This window comes from Diabrotica virgifera, chromosome 10 (assembly GCF_917563875.1).
Source record: "Diabrotica virgifera virgifera chromosome 10, PGI_DIABVI_V3a".
In the NCBI taxonomy this organism is placed as follows: domain Eukaryota; kingdom Metazoa; phylum Arthropoda; class Insecta; order Coleoptera; family Chrysomelidae; genus Diabrotica; species Diabrotica virgifera.
Genome location: NC_065452.1, coordinates 5,301,055 through 5,320,188, shown reverse-complemented (window position 1 = coordinate 5,320,188; position 19,134 = coordinate 5,301,055). Strand labels below are relative to the sequence as shown.

Genomic DNA, 19,134 nt, shown 5'->3' with positions numbered 1-19,134 from the left:
CATTCTAGTTCGTAGATGAATACTAATATCACGATTACAAAATAATTTTTTCATTTTTATAAAAGTAGACCTGGCAATTTCAATACGTTTCAATACGGCTTATACAGTTTAAGGGTAAGCAAACTTTGTTATTAACCACTTCATTATAACATTTATATGTGCTTTCACTATTTAATGAACAACCAAGAATAATTTATGTCCCCCAGTCCACCACATAAACATGAGGAATCATGAATTAAACCAATTTTGCATTTATAGCTTGGTGACATTGCATGATTGGTTCTAATTCTGTTTATAGTAATAATATCAATTAATTAACTATCATAAATGTCAAAATATCAAATATCCAAGTATCAATTATAGTGCGGCAGATTCGTGCAAATATTATAAGAATTGTGCATTTAATGATACAAGCATATAATTTGGACCACATAAATTACACATATAAAGGTTCAAAATTAGTTATGAGGCCATCTCATATTTTGCCTTTTACAAAAATGGCGGGCATTCAAAATGGCAACTATACATATGTGACTAATAGCGCGATAACTTTTGAACGAAAAGTACGATTTTAACCAAATTTGGTATATGGGTTCTTTTCTTGATGTATAAGATTGAGCTCCTGAAACGGAAGAATCGATTTACCAGAAGTTGTGTTTTTCCGGATTTTTTATGTAAAAATATGTTGTTTTTTTTTCAATTCTTTCACCCTGTATATATTAATTTTTTAAAAAGGTAATACCGGCATTGAAAAGAGCGTAAAAATATTTTTTAGGAAATATATTGAACTGTTTAGTTATATTAATTACCATTTCATAAATGCATAAGGTATCTTCACATGTACATAGGTACCTACCTACGTGCGGCAGATTCGTGCAAATAATAATATAAGAATTATTGTGCATTTATTGGTAGAAGCATATAATTTGGACAACACATACTACACATACAAAGATTCAAATTTAGATATGAGGCCATCTCAGATTTTGTCTTTCACAAAAATGGCGGACATTCAAAATGCACACCATATAGGTACATGTGAAATGTGAACATACGTTATGCATTTATTAAATGGTAATTAAAATAACGAAAAATTCAGAATATTTTCTAAAAAATATTTTTACACTTTTTTCAATGGCGGTATTACCTTTTTGAAAAATTTATATATACAGGGTGAAAGAATTGAAAAAGAGACAACAAATTTTTACATAAAAAACAGTAGAAACACAACTTCTGGTAAACCGATTCTTCCGGTTCAAGACCTCGATCTTATTCATCAAAGACAGAACCTATGTACCAAATCTGGTTGAAATCTGACATCTCGTTCAAAAGCTATCGTGCTATTGATCACATATGTATAGTCGCCATTTTGAATACCCGCTATTTTTGTAAAAGGAACAAAAACTGAGATGGCCTCATCTCTAAATTTGAACCTTTATATGTGTAGTATATGTGGTTTAAACTATATACTCCGGTCAACTTACGCATCCGATGCTACAAAAATTACCATCAAGCTGAAAATTGGCAGGATTGTTCAAAATACCATCATAAATGAAATCTAAAAAGTCCTCATAAATCCGACCCGTGCTAAAAATTTTACGGGGGTCAAATGTCACCAAATATGGTTTTTAGCGATTTTCAGCGAAACGGTAAGTTTTATCGTAAAATTAGTTCTAACAAAAAATGTAGATTAGATAATGATCTATAAAAATGCCTTTTTACTTTTTTTCGTAAGAGCCACCGTTTTTGAGATATAACGATTCAAAAAGTGCTAATCGTCATAATATGCACACACGTTTCCACACCACCTTTGAGGTAGTGTACTTAGCGCGTTTTTAACGTGGTTTCCCCAGTAGGCCTTTTCTACGGATCTGTTATGATTCTGTTTAATTTAAAGCTATTTAATAATTGCTATTGGCAAGGGTTAAAAATGATAAAAGTTATATAAAGCGGTATAAATTAAAAAAAAGGGAAATTTATCAAACTGGTTCATAATTTTCTAATCCTTCTGCTTCCCTTGTTCTTCTTCTCATTGTTCTTCTTCCTCTTCTTCATATTCTAGTTCTTCTTCTTCTTCTTCTTCTTCTTCTTGTTCTTCTTCTTCTTCTTCTTGTTCATCCTGGGTGCAAGTAAATTGTCCCAATAATGACACATCGCATGGCTCCTCGATAGAATCAAATGAATCCTCAATTGTTGGTGATTCAACATTGGAGCACGATCGGTTTTGACAATTAGTGCATGCTACCGAACAAAACAGTCCAACTTTTTTGCAACCACATTTAGCGCTACATCCCTTTTTACAGTTGCAAAAAATTGTGTTCAGGAGTTTTTCCGGCACAGGGGGGAGTAAAGTTTGAATTGGTTCTAATGAACTGTCGACTAATTTCCATCCCCAGTCTTTTGGATCTAGCTGATAACCAAGCCACACTTGAACTTGGTAATATACCCGAAAAAGATGTTGATGAGTAGCCGCTGAGGTTGGAGGAAGACAAGATAACTACACTTCACTATCTAGCTACGGAAAGCTCGAAACAGAAGTGGAAGATCAGGTGAATAAAGCAAACAGAGCCGCAGGTTTCCTAAATGAAACAATATGGAGAAATAAAAACATCGGAAAAGAAGTGAAAGGCAGAATTTATAAAACAGTATCAGACCAATAATGACATATGCGGCAGAAACACGACCTGACACAAAAAGGACAAAAAGAATGCTAGAAACAGCAGGGATGAAAAGACTGCAAAAAATCGATGATAAGACACTCTGGGATAGAGCTAGAAGTGCAGATATACGACGGAGATGCAAGGTGGACAACACTAATAACTGGGTAAAAAACAGAAGAGTAGAATGGAACGACCACATAAGCCGAATGACAACAAATAGAGTAGTAAGGACGGCGAGAGACGGTTCCCCAATAGGAAGACGATAAGTGGGAAGACCAAGAAAAATATAGAATGACAACTTAATTATTAAGTTGTTATTAAGTTATTATTAATAATTTCTATCTGATATTAGCTTGTTATTTGGGTTTCAGTTAACAAAAACTTATTGATTCTTTTGTTTCAGTCTTTCCCAGTAACAGCCAGTACTCTATCAATGATGGTCATATCAGTGGATCGGTATTTCACCGTAAAGAACTACAGACCAATCGGACAAGTGGCAACGAGGCGGCAAGTACTGAGCTTTACTGTAGCTGCTACCTGGCTCTCAGCTGCATTTCTAGCATCCTTCCAGATCATTTCAAGATATAAACATCCATGGAGGAAGGGACTTACGATTAGCCGCATTGCTCTTGTCCATATCATACCAGCCTTCACTGTGATGATGAGCCATTTGGGAGTTCATGCCAAGCTCACTGCTCTATCATTGACTGCTAGAGCAAAACATGGGGAGTTGCCTCTACCTATTCCGTTAATGAGACGGCCTACGCATGTTATTATTGTAGCTGGAATGCCTAAGGTACGTATATTATTATCTTCCCATTCTATAGGTGTCGTGTCTGTATTTAGACATTGGACGTTGGCCGTCATCATATTTACAATTTTCTGAAATCATTCGCTATCGGCTGCTGCGTGAAATAATTCTTCTATTGGGAAACTACACAATTGGCTAATATTACGCAGCCATGAACGTTTCTTTCGACCAATCCATCTTCTATTCTTGACCATTGAAATTAATTGAATTAAAAACAAATAAAACCATTGAATTTATTCCAAATTACAGACATATCTTTGATATTTTTTATAATCTTGTAAATGGTAGGGAATAAAGATTTGATATTTTGTAGTTATGTATAACTTTACACACCCTATCAAAATAGCTGTAAAAATGATAGTGTTGCCATTTAGTAATATCAACAATGATGTCATATCTCTAAATTGGGACACCCTGTATACATTATTATTATATGTAAAAAAATTTCGCTTTGAATTACTAATCGACAGGTCTAAGCATTTTTCAAAAAAACAATTAGTATTTGAACTATTCAATTTATTCCAAATTAGGGCTTACAATACCGGGATTTCGGGATCCCGAATACCCGTTTTGTCCGGATTAAAAACCAGTATTTATCTAAAGATACCGGTATTTTGGAATTATATTAGTTGATAAAAATTGAATTTATGCACAATGTAAATCTAATTTAAAATAATATTAATTATGTAATTACAAGAAACTTGTTTGAAGATACTCAAACAATCGTTGTATTAAAATCTATATCAGGCATATTTATTACTTATTACACATACCGAGCCGAGTATGGCACCATCGAGAAGCGGCAGTATCGGCAATATAAAGCGATTGTTTATGTTTTACGTCTACTACCCAATGCCACATTACATTTTCTGGCGAAATACCACATTTCGAAAAAATACTTTCCCTGAGCTTTATTATTTCGCTATAAAATATTGGTCAATACCTGCCTCATCAGTACCTTCTGGTCTGAAAGAGCATTTTTTTTGTATCTAACTACTTCTACTCTCTATGTAATAAAATACACACACCCAAACTTATATGGAATCACCATAAACTTCACCATACTTTGAAAGTAATATTTATTTCTTTTGAAAAAGCTTGTTATTGTTGCGAAGAATAAAGGTTTTTGTTGAAAATAAACAAATATATAAGATAATCGGATAGTACAGCTCGGTACGGTATAGGTTATTTGCTTGAGTTGCAAATTGAACGAAAATAAATAAACTAACTTTTGCGTCCAAAAACGAAAATATGCCTCATGTGGGGTTATAGAACTTACAACGGGGAAAGATTATTGGTATTGTGTAGAAAGTAATGTTCTCAGAGGGACATAGCTGTAGAGCTAGGCGTAACACAGGTCGTTCTGTCCAAAAAATACGCTAGGTAACAGGAACTAGGAAAGCTCAAAAAAAGCAAGGGAAAGTCTCCAAAAAGTAATAACGGCTCACCACGATCGTTTAATTGTCCAATCAGCTAAAAGACACCCAACCATTTCTCACCTGCCGCTTCAAAGGCAGCTTTTGGAAGCTACACGTGTAACTGTTTCAGTTGAAGCGATAAGAAGAAAAGAAGAAGAGTTAGAAGAGTTCGTGTCAAGAAGTATACAGCAGGAGAGAGTTATCGATTCCCGAGTTATCCAGGCAGCACAAGATTGATTGCCTAAATTGGTGTCTTCACCACCAAAACTGGAACATTGGGAATTGACAAAATGTGATATTTTCAGAAAAAGTCAGGATTTTTGTAAAATCAGATGACCCACGAAATCGTTTACTTAGAAGACGAGGAAGACAAGCAAGAACGAAAACTGTCAGATCTGTTCACAATTATACAAGGGGAAGTGTAATATTCTGGAGAGGAATTGTGATCCGTAAAAAAACTCCTTTAATTTTCATTCAATCAACTTTAACTGCTCAAATGTATGTTGATAACCTGTAGTCAAACTCTGCAGAGGTACAACAGGATAAAATTTCATTTTATTGCATGATAATGGACCTCAACATACCATTAGAGTGAGTAGAGACAAAACTGAAGCAGAAGGTATCCCTTGTTGGGAGTGGCCTGCTTGCTCACCCGAGCTTAACGCTATAGAGTATTTGTGGGATATGCTTAGAAGAAAAATTAGATCTCGCCGGATAATTCACCCAACACCGCACGGCTAGTACAAGCTGCTCCTGAAGGATGGAGCAACCTCCACAAAAAAATGTTGATAATTTGATTAAGAGGACTAGAGGTGATAACACTTACTACCATAAAACACAAAAGAATAAATAAAAATAATTTAAACATTATTTGTTTTCAATTGAAATTTTGTATGCTATTGACATTAAAACAACGACTTTCAATTTGTTTATTAAATACTTTATTGTTTTATTTAATTTTTATGTATTTGTTATTAAATAGCTTTAAAATAAATATTGTTTGACTTTGTGTATTCGTTTTTTTTTTAAATTCGCGCGAAATAATAAGAACTACTACTAAATAGAATCTACTCATTTCAGAACAATATTTATTTCATATAAATAGTCCAGGTCGCATCTGTTTTGAGATGGACGTTGAGAGGTGACTGAAATTTTTTTGCAGAAATTACTTGAAAATAACTCAAATAATAATATTTGAGTTATCCTCCCACTCAAAATGGCCCGGAACATTGTTTAAATAATCAAAATGTCAAAATATGAAGGAAAAATTCGATTTATTTATTGGTTTTTTGATTATAACTTTAGAACTATTCATTTCTGAGAAAAGTTGTACTGATATAAAAATTAAATTTCCTACAATATAGAATTGGTTAAAAATTAAAAAAATAGTCACCCCTGTTGCAAAAGAGCAATAATTGCGAAAAAAAACTATACAAAAACAAGTATTCGGATTTTACGTTTTTCAACTATAGTATGCTATACTTAGGACCTTCATATTTTACCCAGAAAAACTTTATGATATAGTAAAACAACACTGTAAATTTCATTACGATCAATTTAACAGATTTTGTAAAATAAATTTTGTAATCCTGCTTTCGCAAAAAAAATTCATTTTTTTTTTAAATGTTGCAGGACTGAAAATAAAGCAGATAGCAAGTTGAATTTTTTTTGCTTATAGAAGTGTACTGTACCTTTCATTTGCAATTTGCAAAATTAAAATCGATTAATTACCACGGCGTCAGGAAATTTTTTAAATAAACATTAATTTTTGGTGCTACGCGAAGGACAGCGGTGTTCGATTCACACAAGTTGAGTTCCACCAAAATTTCTTCCAATCTTTAACTAATATATTATTTTCTTACTCTATATTTTGTTGTATTTTAATATTTTAATTCCACAAAAATCAAACTAATTTAATTATTGTTTGTGAAATATTGCTTAAACAATTGCATGTTTAAAAATAATATACTTTTATTCTCTAATTTAAAATATATGAATAAAGAAAGTTTTTGCTAAAAAAAGTGTTATTTCAAAGGATATAGTATGTGTTTTTATTTTGTAATAAACAAATTTATTTATTTATATCGAAATGTAATAAAAATTAAAATGTATCAATCATTATCAAAGTTCATTGGAATGCCCAATCAGAGCAATCTATCCGCTGTCCTGCGCGTAGCACCAATAATTAATGTTTATTTAAAAAAATTGCTGACGCCGTGGTAGTTAATCTATTTTAGTTTTGAAAATTGCAAATGAAAGGTACAGTACACTTCTATAAGCAAAAAAAATTTCAACTTGCTATCTGCTTTATTTTCAGTCCTGTAACATTTTGTAAAAATAAATTTTTTTACGAAAGCTGAATTGCAAAATTTATTTTGCAAAATCTATTAAACCGATCTTAATGAATATTGCAGTATTGTTTTACTGTATCATAAAGTTTTTCTGGGTGGAATATGAAGGTCGTAAGTGTAGCATAAATGGTTGAAAAACGTAAAATGCGAATACTTGTTTTTATATGGTTTTTTCGCAATTATTGCTATTTTGCAACAAGGGTGACTATTTTTTAAACTTTTAACCAATTGTATATTGTAGAAAATTTAATTACGCAACTTTTATGTCAGTACAACTTTTCTCGAAAATGAATACTTTTACAGTTATAATCAAAAAACGAAGAAAACAATCGAATTTTTCCTTCATTTTTTGACATTTGAATTATTTAAACAATGTTCCGGACCTTTTTGAGAGGGAGGATAACTCAAATATTATTATTTGAGTTATTTTCAAGCAATCTCTGCAAAAAAATTTGAGTTACCTCTCAACGTCTAAATGTACTAACATTTTTACAGATGCGCCCTGGTCTAATATTATTTTTTAACAAGTCAATATAACAGCTGAAGTAATTAAAAATGTAACTATAAATTTTTTTATTAATAAAACCGGTATCCCGATATTTCAAATATCAAACACCAGAATTCAGATTTTAGTTCGGTATTGTAAGCCCTATACCAAATTACAGACTCTCTCTGAATATAATCTTTCTTGAAATCGATTTTCGGAGTGGAAGTCGAAACGTCGTCAAACATTAGTTAAAAATGTAATTTTTATTAAAATCAATTTTGGCTTAATCCTGTATAAGCACAATAGTTAACTGATTGCTAACACATTATTGGTGTATTCTCTATCCCTTTCATTCCATGTCAACTTGTTCCTATATTTTATTTTACTACGCATTTTATGCATAATCATATGCATTTGTAGATTTTAACGCTTAGAATTGAAGATCATATTTTTATTTTACATAGTTTCAAAAGTTAAGCATCACCTAGAAAGTATGGTCATTTTCATAGTTGATTTTTTTGGGAACAGATTAACGCAGTCCGCTCATTTTTTTTAAATATTTTAGATTTTTCTTTGGTATTTACACAGTTGATCAAATGTTTACTCAAACTTATTTTTGAACTTATACCGCGTGGAAGAAAAAAAATGTTTTTCTTATGTTAAGTGTGAGACACCCTGTAGGGAGGACAAGGTACAAGTGTCAGTATACATCGAAATCCTACAGCCTTAAGAGAAATACAGACTACCTGTTACAAACATAAAACAGTACTATATACTTTGTTCATAGACTTTAAGCAGGCTTACGACACAGTAAATAAACAGCAGATGTACGAACTGATGAAAAAATTGGGGATACCAAGTAAAATTGTCAGGATGATAAAGATGACGATGGAAAACACAACAAACGAAATAGCTTGGAAAGGGTATACATACATCCAAAAAGTTTGAAACCAAGGAAGGATTACGACAAGGAGACCCACTATCAACAACGGTATTCAATTTAACATTGGAAGGAATAATCAGGAAAAGCAGAATAAACATGCAAGAAACGATATTTACAAACGGCCACCAATATATAGCATTTGCAGATGATCTGACGCTATTAGCAACAAGCAAAAAAGAACTACAAAAGTTAATGAAAAACATAATAACAGAAGCCAAAATCTTATTCAATATCTCTATACGTATAAAGATAATGTGTCAATACTCCTTGTGTCACCGCATTTTTAGCCAATTCGTCTACCATTTCATTTAGATTTAGGATTTATAGCACTAATTTTACTTAGAGAACTTTTACTGTCACTATAAATTATAAACTTTGAATGATTTATATTAGATAACTATTTTAGTACTTCCATTATAGCTATTAATTCAGCTGTGTATATACTCATAATAGAACTTAGTTTAAACATTTTACTAATTTTATTACTGCTCTTCCAATAGGCCCACCCCACACCGTCAATATTTTTTGATGCATCGGTATATAGCATACAGCAATCTTTGAACATTTGTGAACTGTCGGAGATAAACACTAATTTTCTTATTAGTGATAGATAGAGTGATAGATTAGAGATAGTGGCAAATTGCTATAGTCCCTTAAAAAGTATACCTGCACTTGTTCCACAGTATTAAAGTCAATATTATAATTTGGGTTTATGTCATATTTATAAAGTTGTTTATCATATATTGTCATTTTTGAATATAAATCTACTATATTTAGAGTTTTCTTTTTTATCCAATATTTTTCTGTCAAGCCTGCTAAAAACAGTTGATGTATTTTGGAAATTAAATTTGCCTTTTTTCATACAATCTAACTAAAAGGCTGATGCCAAGTTTTTTTCGTCTTATATTTATATACATCGGCATTTCACAGCATTCAACTTGTAGATTATTTATCGGTGTACTTCTTAGGGCTCCTATACACAATCTAAGGGATTTATTAATGATTTTGTCTATTTTATTTAAATGACACTGTGATGCGTCACTGTATAATAATGATCCGTAGTCGAATATAGCTCTTATATTATTTTTAAATAACAATAAAGAAATATTTGGATCTGCTCCCCAACAAATCTAAGAAGATTTATTCCTCTTTCTGTTTTTTTAACTATATGGTCTATATGTTCTTTCCACAGAAGCTGTCTATCCAGAGTAATACCCAAATATTTAACATAACTTTGTACTGGATAGAAGATAATTTAAAATTACTTTAATGTGAAATTTATTTTTGTTGCAGGGAAGAAAACAGATGAGTATATCAAGTGCTCAAGACGAAATCGAAGAAACTCCACCACCTACGTCAAGTCTGCGAAGCAGACGACGCTTGGCTAATTGTCTGCTCTGCTTATCCCTGTTTTTTATTCTTTGTTGGTTTCCTTACGTTGTTTGCCAGTTTTGTGAAGAATTCATGACAGGAGTAACACCTGAATATGTTCAACAACTAACCCTATTTCTTGGTCATATGCATTCTGCAATCGGACCTATTCTATACTGGAGTATGAACCACAAATGGCCCAAGGGTCCTTGTAGCAGAATTCGTCGACTTACAATTTACAGAAGTGCTTCGTCTACCAATGAAGCCGCTCTCGGTCCATTTAACCCTCGCTTGGTCAGGCCCCCACCTTACAGACGAAGATCGTCTCAATATCTATATTAACTCTGTGATCCTCAAATCTATCTGATTAAATTTTCAGAAAATGCAATATCTGTTATCTGTATACTATACGAAGTCTAAAAACGCTCTTTAAACGAAACAAATATCACTTAAATAAATATTTTGCGCCACTCAACAAATATTACGAAAAGAAAATAAGCAGGCCTGATAAAATTATCTACATATCATTTTAAGTTCAGAGCTTAACTCCTAAATCTAACTTAAACGACAAAATACCTCGTAGGATCCTTAAAAGTTACTTTTAACTTCAGAGCAAAAACTATTTTCTGTTAACTTTTATCGGAGTACACTCCTTTTCGGCAATATCTGTTTCGTTGTTAAAATGTTTGTTGAGAATTTATAAATGTGTGATAGAACAAGGCTGAATAGGACATTTTAAATGTTAGTATTGATGTTTTTTCAAAAGTTTTCCTCTCTTCTTTCTTCCGGATTTCTACATAATTATTTTAAATATTACAAGAAGCAAACAATCATATGTAAACAGGTCAATGATGATGTATCTGTTTGATGTTGACTTTCTTAGGTTTGGACCTATTCTAAAATTTCTTGACATTTCTTACACGCTTAGACCTGGTTACTCACGAAGATTTGGAAGACTTTTCTATCGGTAAGTTAAAAGTTATGAACCAAGAGCTAGCAACGTCGGAAAAAAAAATAATTTAAGACAACTGGTTCTTTATTATATTATTCCCTATGCTTCCTAGAACACCGTACCGGCCATCTGGCTACTGATAAAGGTTGCGTTGATTACTGCGCAGCACACTTGTACACGTAAATATATCGAATTTAAAATTATTGTAAGACGAAAAAAATTTTTGTTATTACTTTTTGAACATTATTAGAAATATGAATTATAATTGCCAGACATTTCTGTGGTTTAAAAAGTAATGACAAATAAATGTTTCGTCCTAAAATAATTTAAATTCAATATACAGGGTGATTGATGAGTGTGAAAAAACTCAGTAAATCCGCTATAGTAATAAATAGCAATAAAAGTTAATAACAAAAATTGTAGCCAACTTTCAGCTTTACATTACGAAATTAGTTAGAATGTTACAGGGTGTTCGATAACACAGTGGCAGACCAAACTTATGTTTTTTTAAATGGAACACCCTATATTTTTTTATATTATAAATTCTCTTAACTTCCCCATCACAAAAATAAAATGGTCTGTTATATTATATAGGGCTTTTACAAAGTTATAACCAATTTTTTATGAAAATCGTAACAAGTTCTGCTCCCTGTGTAAATAAAAATAAGCACAACAGCAATGGTTTATTGGTGCTATATTTTTTTGTTGATTGTGAAGATTTTTAAGAATTGTTGATATTGACAATTTTCCTTATATCGAATACAGGGTGAGTCAAAACGCAAGTACATTCTTTTCTCAGAAATTGTAAATGAAACAACCTGTATTTTATATCACCATCGAAAAGAATCATTACCATACTTTAATTTTTTTATAATATTCCCTACGCCTAAATTAGTTAGTTTTCGAGATATTTTCATTTTTCTGAGCCAGTTATTAATTAAGGTGTTCTATTTAAAATTACTGAGAAAATAATGTACTTGCGTTTTGACTCATCCTGTATTCGATATAAAGAAAATTAGCAATATCAATTATAAATTTTGACAATAAAAAAAAATATGGCACCAATAAACTATTGCTGTTTTGCTTATTTTTATTTATACAGGGAGCTGAACTTATTACGATTTTCGTAGAACATTGGTTATAACTTTGTAAATACCCTGTATAACATAACAAACCTTTATATTTTTGTGATGGGGAAGTTAAAAACCTTTCGAATATAATATAAAATATGGGGTGTCCCATTTAAAAAAATAAAAGTTTGGTCTGCCACTATGTTATCGAACACCCTGTAACATTCTAACTAACTTTGTAATGTGAAGCTCAAAGTTGGCTACAATTTTTGGTATTAACTTTTATTGCTATTTATTACTATAGCGGATCTACTAAGCTTTATCACACTATTCAATAACCCTGATTTTGTATTTACCTGTACAAGCGTGCTGCGCAGTAATGAACGCAACCTGTATCAGCAGCCAGATGGTAGGTATGGTGTTCGAGGAAGCATAGGGAACAATATATGAAAGAATCGGCTGTCTTAAAATACTTTCTCGAAAACGTTGCTAGCTCTTAAACCATTATTTGTAGGAGAAATGTGTACAACATGACATATAGTTTTGTTGCTCTATAACTTTTTATTGGTAGTTCACATTACATCAAATACTTTTTTGTCTTTAATTTTTAAGCATTTTTGACACTAGATTAATATATTATGAGGTATTCTAATACTAAAAGTTACTCTTGCTTTAAGTTGTTAAATACACCGTTTTTTTTTAATTTGTTTTAAATTTTTTTTTAAATACAAGAGACGAAAAAGTTTCAAATCGATTTTTCTAGAAAACGGTGTGTCCTACTGACTTAAAGCAAGAGTACCTTTTAATAATAGAATACCTCACAATTTAATCAAAATTGCTCATAATTTAAAGAAACACCCTGCATATTTTTACATTTTTGGATCCTCCTTCTGTCTTAAAATATAGAGTTTTGTAATATTATATGAGGTAGTTTAAAAGATAATTACGTTTAATTGTTAATTTCGTAGCAATATTCGCACCCTGTAAAATTGTGGAGATTTGACATAAAAGTTTCTATTTATGGTGAAACGAATTTTAATATAGTTAATATTGTTAAACATTAATAATATAGCGAAAAGTTTAATATTAATATACAGGGTTGGTCGAAACTCGGAATGAGTATTTTCTGAGGTTTCCTAAATGGAACACCCTGTATTTTAGTATTTTAATGAAATGAAATTTTATTTTACTTTTTTATTTTTTAAGCATTCCCTATACCTAAGTGCTTTAATTGTTGAGTTATCCGTGATTCTTTAATCCAAGAATTAATTGCAACAAAAATTAAGTGAAATTTTATTAGGTGGCTGTGCAAATATTCAGTCAAAAATAATTGTTTTAAAAAAAAGTAGATATTAATCTAGACTGATCCTTAATTTATTAATTTTGGATGAGATATCCAAATACCTACGTAGTTAGGTTGTTGGTGCGTAAAATATTAATAAAAACATGCAAGAGTTGGCCTAGTTGGCTATGACAATAAATTTGCTGAAACATTTGACACTATACTATTTTTATAGTTCCAGGTACTTTGTTACCATTACTAATATGAATTTTTCTAATGAGTAACTGATCAAAATGGTTTTTGTGCTAGGAGAGTATAACAAAAATGTGTTAGTAGCAATAAGAATTTTTCATCAGCAATTCCCTGAAAGACGAAAACCACGAAGAGAAACTTTTTGAAAGTACACTAAAACGATTTTAATAGTCTAGGTCTAGATAGTTAGATTATAAGAACGTTCTTCCTAATATGCAGATCCTCAGTTACACTAAGGATTACATTTAATCCATTTTATTTATTTACAATACTTTTTATTCGATCAGGTTTCTGATAATTTAAGTCTCCACTCCGTTGAAACCGTTTTAATATACTTTCTCTTCTTGGTTTTCGTTTATCAGGGAATTGCTGATGAAAAATTATTATTGCTAGTAGCACATTTTTGTTATACTCTCCTAGCACAAAAACCATTTTAATCAGTTACCTACTCATTAGTTACTTATTAAAAAAAAATAATATTAGTAATGTTAAGAAAGCAACTGGAACTACAAAAATAATATAATGTCAACTGTTTTAGCAAATTTATTGTCATAGACAACTAGGTAGAATCTCGTAGGTATGTTTTTATTAATATTTTACGCATCAACAATTTTAACTACGTAGGTATTTGGATATCTCATCCAATATTAATAAATTAAGGATCAGTCTAGATTATTATTTACTATTTTTTGAAAAAATATTTTTGATTGAATATTTGCACAGCCACCTAACAAAATTTCACGTAATTTTTGTTGCAGTTAATGTTTGGATTAAATAATCACGAATAACTCAAAAATTAAAGCACTTAGATATAGGGAATGCATAAAAAAAATAAAAAAGTACCATAAAATATTATTTCACTGGTATAATAAAATACAGGTTGTTCCATTTAAGAAAACTCAGAAAATACTCATTCCGAGTTTTGACCAACCCTGTATATTAATATTAAACTTTTCGCTATATTATTAATGTTTAACAATAGTAGACTATATTGAAAATCGTTTGACCATAAATAGAAACTTTGATGTCAAATCTCTACAATTCTACAGGGTGCGAATATTGCTACGAAATTTACAATAAAACGTAATTATCTTTTAAACTACCTCGTATAATATTACAAAACTCTATAATTTGAGAAAGAAGACATCGAGGAAAATCGAAAAATGTACAAACATACAGGGTGTTCCACTTGAAAAAACATAAGTTTGTGTCACCCTGTCAATACGGGTGACCCTGTATATGTGAAAATATTTTTAGATTATGGTCCTGTCCGTGCCCCAACTTTTACCTAAAATAACTTTTTTTTGTATCTCTTACGACAAACGAGTAATTGGACTTTGTCACACTAATGTCCCACCCGTATTATATTGTCATTTTGTATGTATTTCCCATATACAGGGTGTTTGTTACATAATGGACCTTAGATTTCTGAGGTGAAAATAGGTCGATTTAAGCTAACTTACCTTAGTACACAAGTTGATAATAACCGAAATACAGGGTGTCAAAGTTAAACTTTTATTTTCTTTATTCTTGAATATTTCCTGACAGGCATGGGGTAACAATACGAAATTTTGTAAGCGGGGGTTTTTTGGGATGAGAAATCTAAATTCACCACCAACAAGATGTTTTACTCAGAGGGCGCCACATACGTTTTTCAGTGCTCATTTAATACGTTCAGTTTTTTTTATCCCCCAGTCTATATACTTTTTTAATCAAAATTTTTATTCTCTTATTATTTTGACTTAAAAAAGGTATACTACATTCATCTCGCTAAACTCAACTGTTTTCGAGATAAAAGCATTTTAATTCTGCGATACAACAAATTTTTGTGCATAATAATATATCATTGTAGTTAGACCCGAAAAATAAACTGAAAACCATAATAATTGTGCCAGTTCTCATATTTATGTCATTGCACCGCAAATTCCATTTGAAGAAATTTGCGATACATTTTTGTAAATTTTTATGGTTTTAAGTTATTTTTCGGGTGTAACTACAATGATAATATGCAAAAAATTATGTTGTCTCGCAGATTTAAAACGCGTTTATTTCAAAAACGGTTGAGTTTAACGGGATGAATAGAGTATACATTTTTTAGGAAAAAAATTAGAAGAATAAAAGTTTTGATTCAAGAAGTATATAGAGTGGGTAATAAAAAAAATTGATATTTAATGATCGATGAAAGGCGTATGTGGCACCCTCTGGGTAATACATCATTTTTGGTGGCGAATTTAGATTTCTCGTTCCAAAAACTCCCGCTTACCAAATTTCGTGTTATTATCCCATGCCTGTTAGGAAATATTCAAGAATAAAAATAAAAGTTTAACTTTGACACCCTGTATTAAGCTATGGCCCATTCTTTACCAAACACCCTGTATATAAAAGTGTTTTAATCCCTACGTGATTTTTAATTATTGTTTTTCTGAAATCCAAAAAAAATCAGTACCGAAGTTCAGAGTTGTGTGTGTGTGTGTGAGAGAGATCCTGGCATCATACAAAATCTATTTGCCACAAAACATGTAAATTATTAATTACATTAAATGATTTCATATTGTCTATTTCTAAACTATACCGCTATTTTTGAATTTCTGAGGAAATTAATGATGGAATCTAGTACCGCTTTATTTGAGGAAGAAAGGAGAGCTGTAATATTTAGTGGCAATGGACACTCGTGATGAATTAGTTCTTGATACAGAATTGAAGAAGATTGAGAGTTCAGAGAACATTCTAGAAATATATGATTTAGATCACCAATGGATATATTGTCACAACTACAGACAGGAGAGTTAAGTATTCCAATTTTATATAAGTGAGATGGAAGCGAGCATGGTTCAATTTTAAACGAGTCAATACTGACATGTGTGCTCTATTATTATAATTAAAGGTGAAATGAGGAATGTTTTTTTTAAGTGTAGGATGAATTCTGAAATAATGGTTTGTAGATTTATTTGCAATTCTTTTGTAATCAGTTTCCCATTTCTTTCTGATATTAGGTTTGAGAGCATTATTCAAATCTTTTAAATTAAATACTTTGTCAATATGATGGCAACTGTGACTACTTTTTGCGGCTATATCCGCAATTTCATTACCTTCGACTCCGCAATGTCCTTTCGTCCAAATAAATGAAACAGTTACATTATTTTGTGCAAGATCCATAATTAATTTTTTAATGTTCAAAATTAAGGCATTTCAGAATTGGTTTATTGGGTGACCGCTAATAGCTTGTATTGCTGATTTTGAGTCTAAAATTATTGCCACATTCGTGCATGTTTGAGTTGCACACCATTTTAGTGCATTTTCAATAGCAAAGGACTCGGCGGTAAAAATGGAACAATAATTTGAGATTCTGTACTTTTCAATATGATTTATGTTTGAAACAAAAAATGCCGAACCTGTATTTAGCTCCGTTTTTGACCCATCTGTATATATTTTAGTTAAGTTCGACCCGAGACCATTCACAATGGATTTTATCATGGCTTGGTTTAAGATATTACAATACCGAGGGAATATGGTGATAGGTTTGTCAATTATAGAATCGAAACTGTGTGCATACAATGGTATTTTATTAAGTTTAACAATATCATCTTGAAATAAGTTTGTATCAATAAATGTATCTGCCAAAGGAGGAGAATTTTTCTTTTTCCAATAATGATTTGTCAAATTCTCAATTACAAGAAAGTTAATTTTTGCGATCAAATCACTGTTGTAACATCTATATTTTAATAGACTTTTATTTGCTAAAAACTGTCTTCGAAAACTAAGAGGAAGTTCTTGAAACTCTGCCAGAATGGCATGATTTGGTGAAGATGCCATGGCTCCCAAACATATTTTCAGAGCTCTATATTGTATTCGATCAAGAGTAAGTTGGTTCTTATTGGAGGTAGAACCATAGAGAGTACACCCATAATCCAAAATCGAGCGAATATAAGACTTGTAGAACATTAAGGAAATTTGTTGATCCGCGCCCCAGCTCTGTTTGGAGAGGAAGCGCAGAAGATTAATTCCCTTTTCACATCTTTGTTTGACATACTTAATGTGACTGGTCCATAGAAGTTTACTATCTAAAATTATACCTAAATATTTATATTCTTTTACGATAGGAATAGTGTATTTAACCATAGAGAAATTATCGACTAACTGATATATGTGCCTTGTGAAACACATCACAGCTGTTTCTTCTGGTGAAACACTAAAACCCATATCGTCGAACCAGTTTTGTAACCTGTCAAAAGTACGTCTTAAGTCTATCATGCAGCGATCGTAGGTCTATGGGTGACATAAATGCATAAATCGTCCGCGTATTGAATAATTTGTATGTCATCGCTCATCAAATCATGCAAGTCTGCAGTGTATAAGTTAAACAAAAGGGGACTTAAAATAGAGCCTTGCGGAAGCCCGTTGTAAAGTACTCTTGGACCATGTAAAACGTTATGACTATCTTGCAAAAATATTTTTCTATTAGCAAACAAATTTAAAATATTTATAGAGACTCTTTTATTGATACCAAACGTTACCATTTCTGAATGAAGTTCAAAGTTCTAAAAACTATTCATGCAAATTGCATTTGGCTTTATTGTCTTTTTATTTTCATGTTGATATTTTTACTATTAAAAACTATTATTGTTCTTTAAATTAGTCTTTTATAATAGGCGAAGCAACGAAGCACTACACAGCCCAAAACCTAGGAATTTTTTGCAGTAAGATGAATCATCATGCAACTTTTTGCATTCGACTCGGAGAGCATTCCTGTCATGAAATTCGTATTCAGTGACCTCCAAAACCCCCAAGTATAAAAACTGAACTCATTTCCGTGAATATTTCCTGAGATCTAAATTTTTTATTTTCCATCTCTTCGAGATGCACTTTAAAGATGCATTTTCTCATGCACACAATTTTTTGCCGGAGATCAATTTAGCTCACAAACTTGCCAGACACTCTCTCGAATCGAATGCAAAAAGTTGCATGACGATTCATCTTACTGCACAAAATTCCTAGGTTTAATGTTTCGTTGCCTCGTCTATAAGATGTTAGATCATCTGGAGTTGGCTGAAATATGTAGTTCAGATTATAACTGCGAGTATGTATTAGAATGTAAGGTGGAGATTAAGAAACTTTAGCTAATTGTTACTAATTATTGGTATTTTTTACAGGAATTATGGAACATATTTTCTCATGAAGATACAACTTTGTGGTATTATTTTTGTATTAACTATCTATTGTATAACTTTTCACCTTTCCCAATCTTGCTATCTCAAATCAAAACTATGTACTGACAATAAATGTTTTGAAGTGTGTTTGTTTTATTTTAGAACGAGAAAATATATTTTAAGGCCATAAACACTAGCATTGGGAGTAAAAACGATTGAATTCAAAAAAAAATTCTGGGAAATATTTACGCAAAAATCAATTTTTTGTTAACGTTTTTACTTCCAAACCCTTGTAAGTAATAAGTTGGAAAACGCTGTGTCTAAGTACACGCTAACGTGTACGCAAATAAAAAAGTTAGGTACACGCGAAACGTCATCAATTCAGTGACG

At 31.4% G+C, this 19,134-nt stretch overlaps 1 protein-coding gene across 4 annotated transcripts in view; it reads left to right on the top strand.

Moving 5' to 3' along the window:
- Positions 1 to 18,891, top strand: part of LOC114331646 (endothelin receptor type B) — a 289,732-nt gene extending 270,841 nt beyond the window's left edge. For all 4 annotated transcript variants that reach the window (XM_050641494.1, XM_050641490.1, XM_050641491.1 and 1 more), the window contains exons 2-4: positions 3,064 to 3,456; positions 9,964 to 11,008; positions 18,748 to 18,891. In XM_050641494.1, coding sequence (XP_050497451.1) covers positions 3,094 to 3,456; positions 9,964 to 10,383 — 783 coding nt within the window. In that variant the 5' untranslated portion in view covers positions 3,064 to 3,093 and the 3' untranslated portion in view covers positions 10,384 to 11,008; positions 18,748 to 18,891. The remainder of the gene's footprint in view (positions 1 to 3,063; positions 3,457 to 9,963; positions 11,009 to 18,747) is intronic.
- Positions 18,892 to 19,134: the final 243 nt, after the last annotated feature.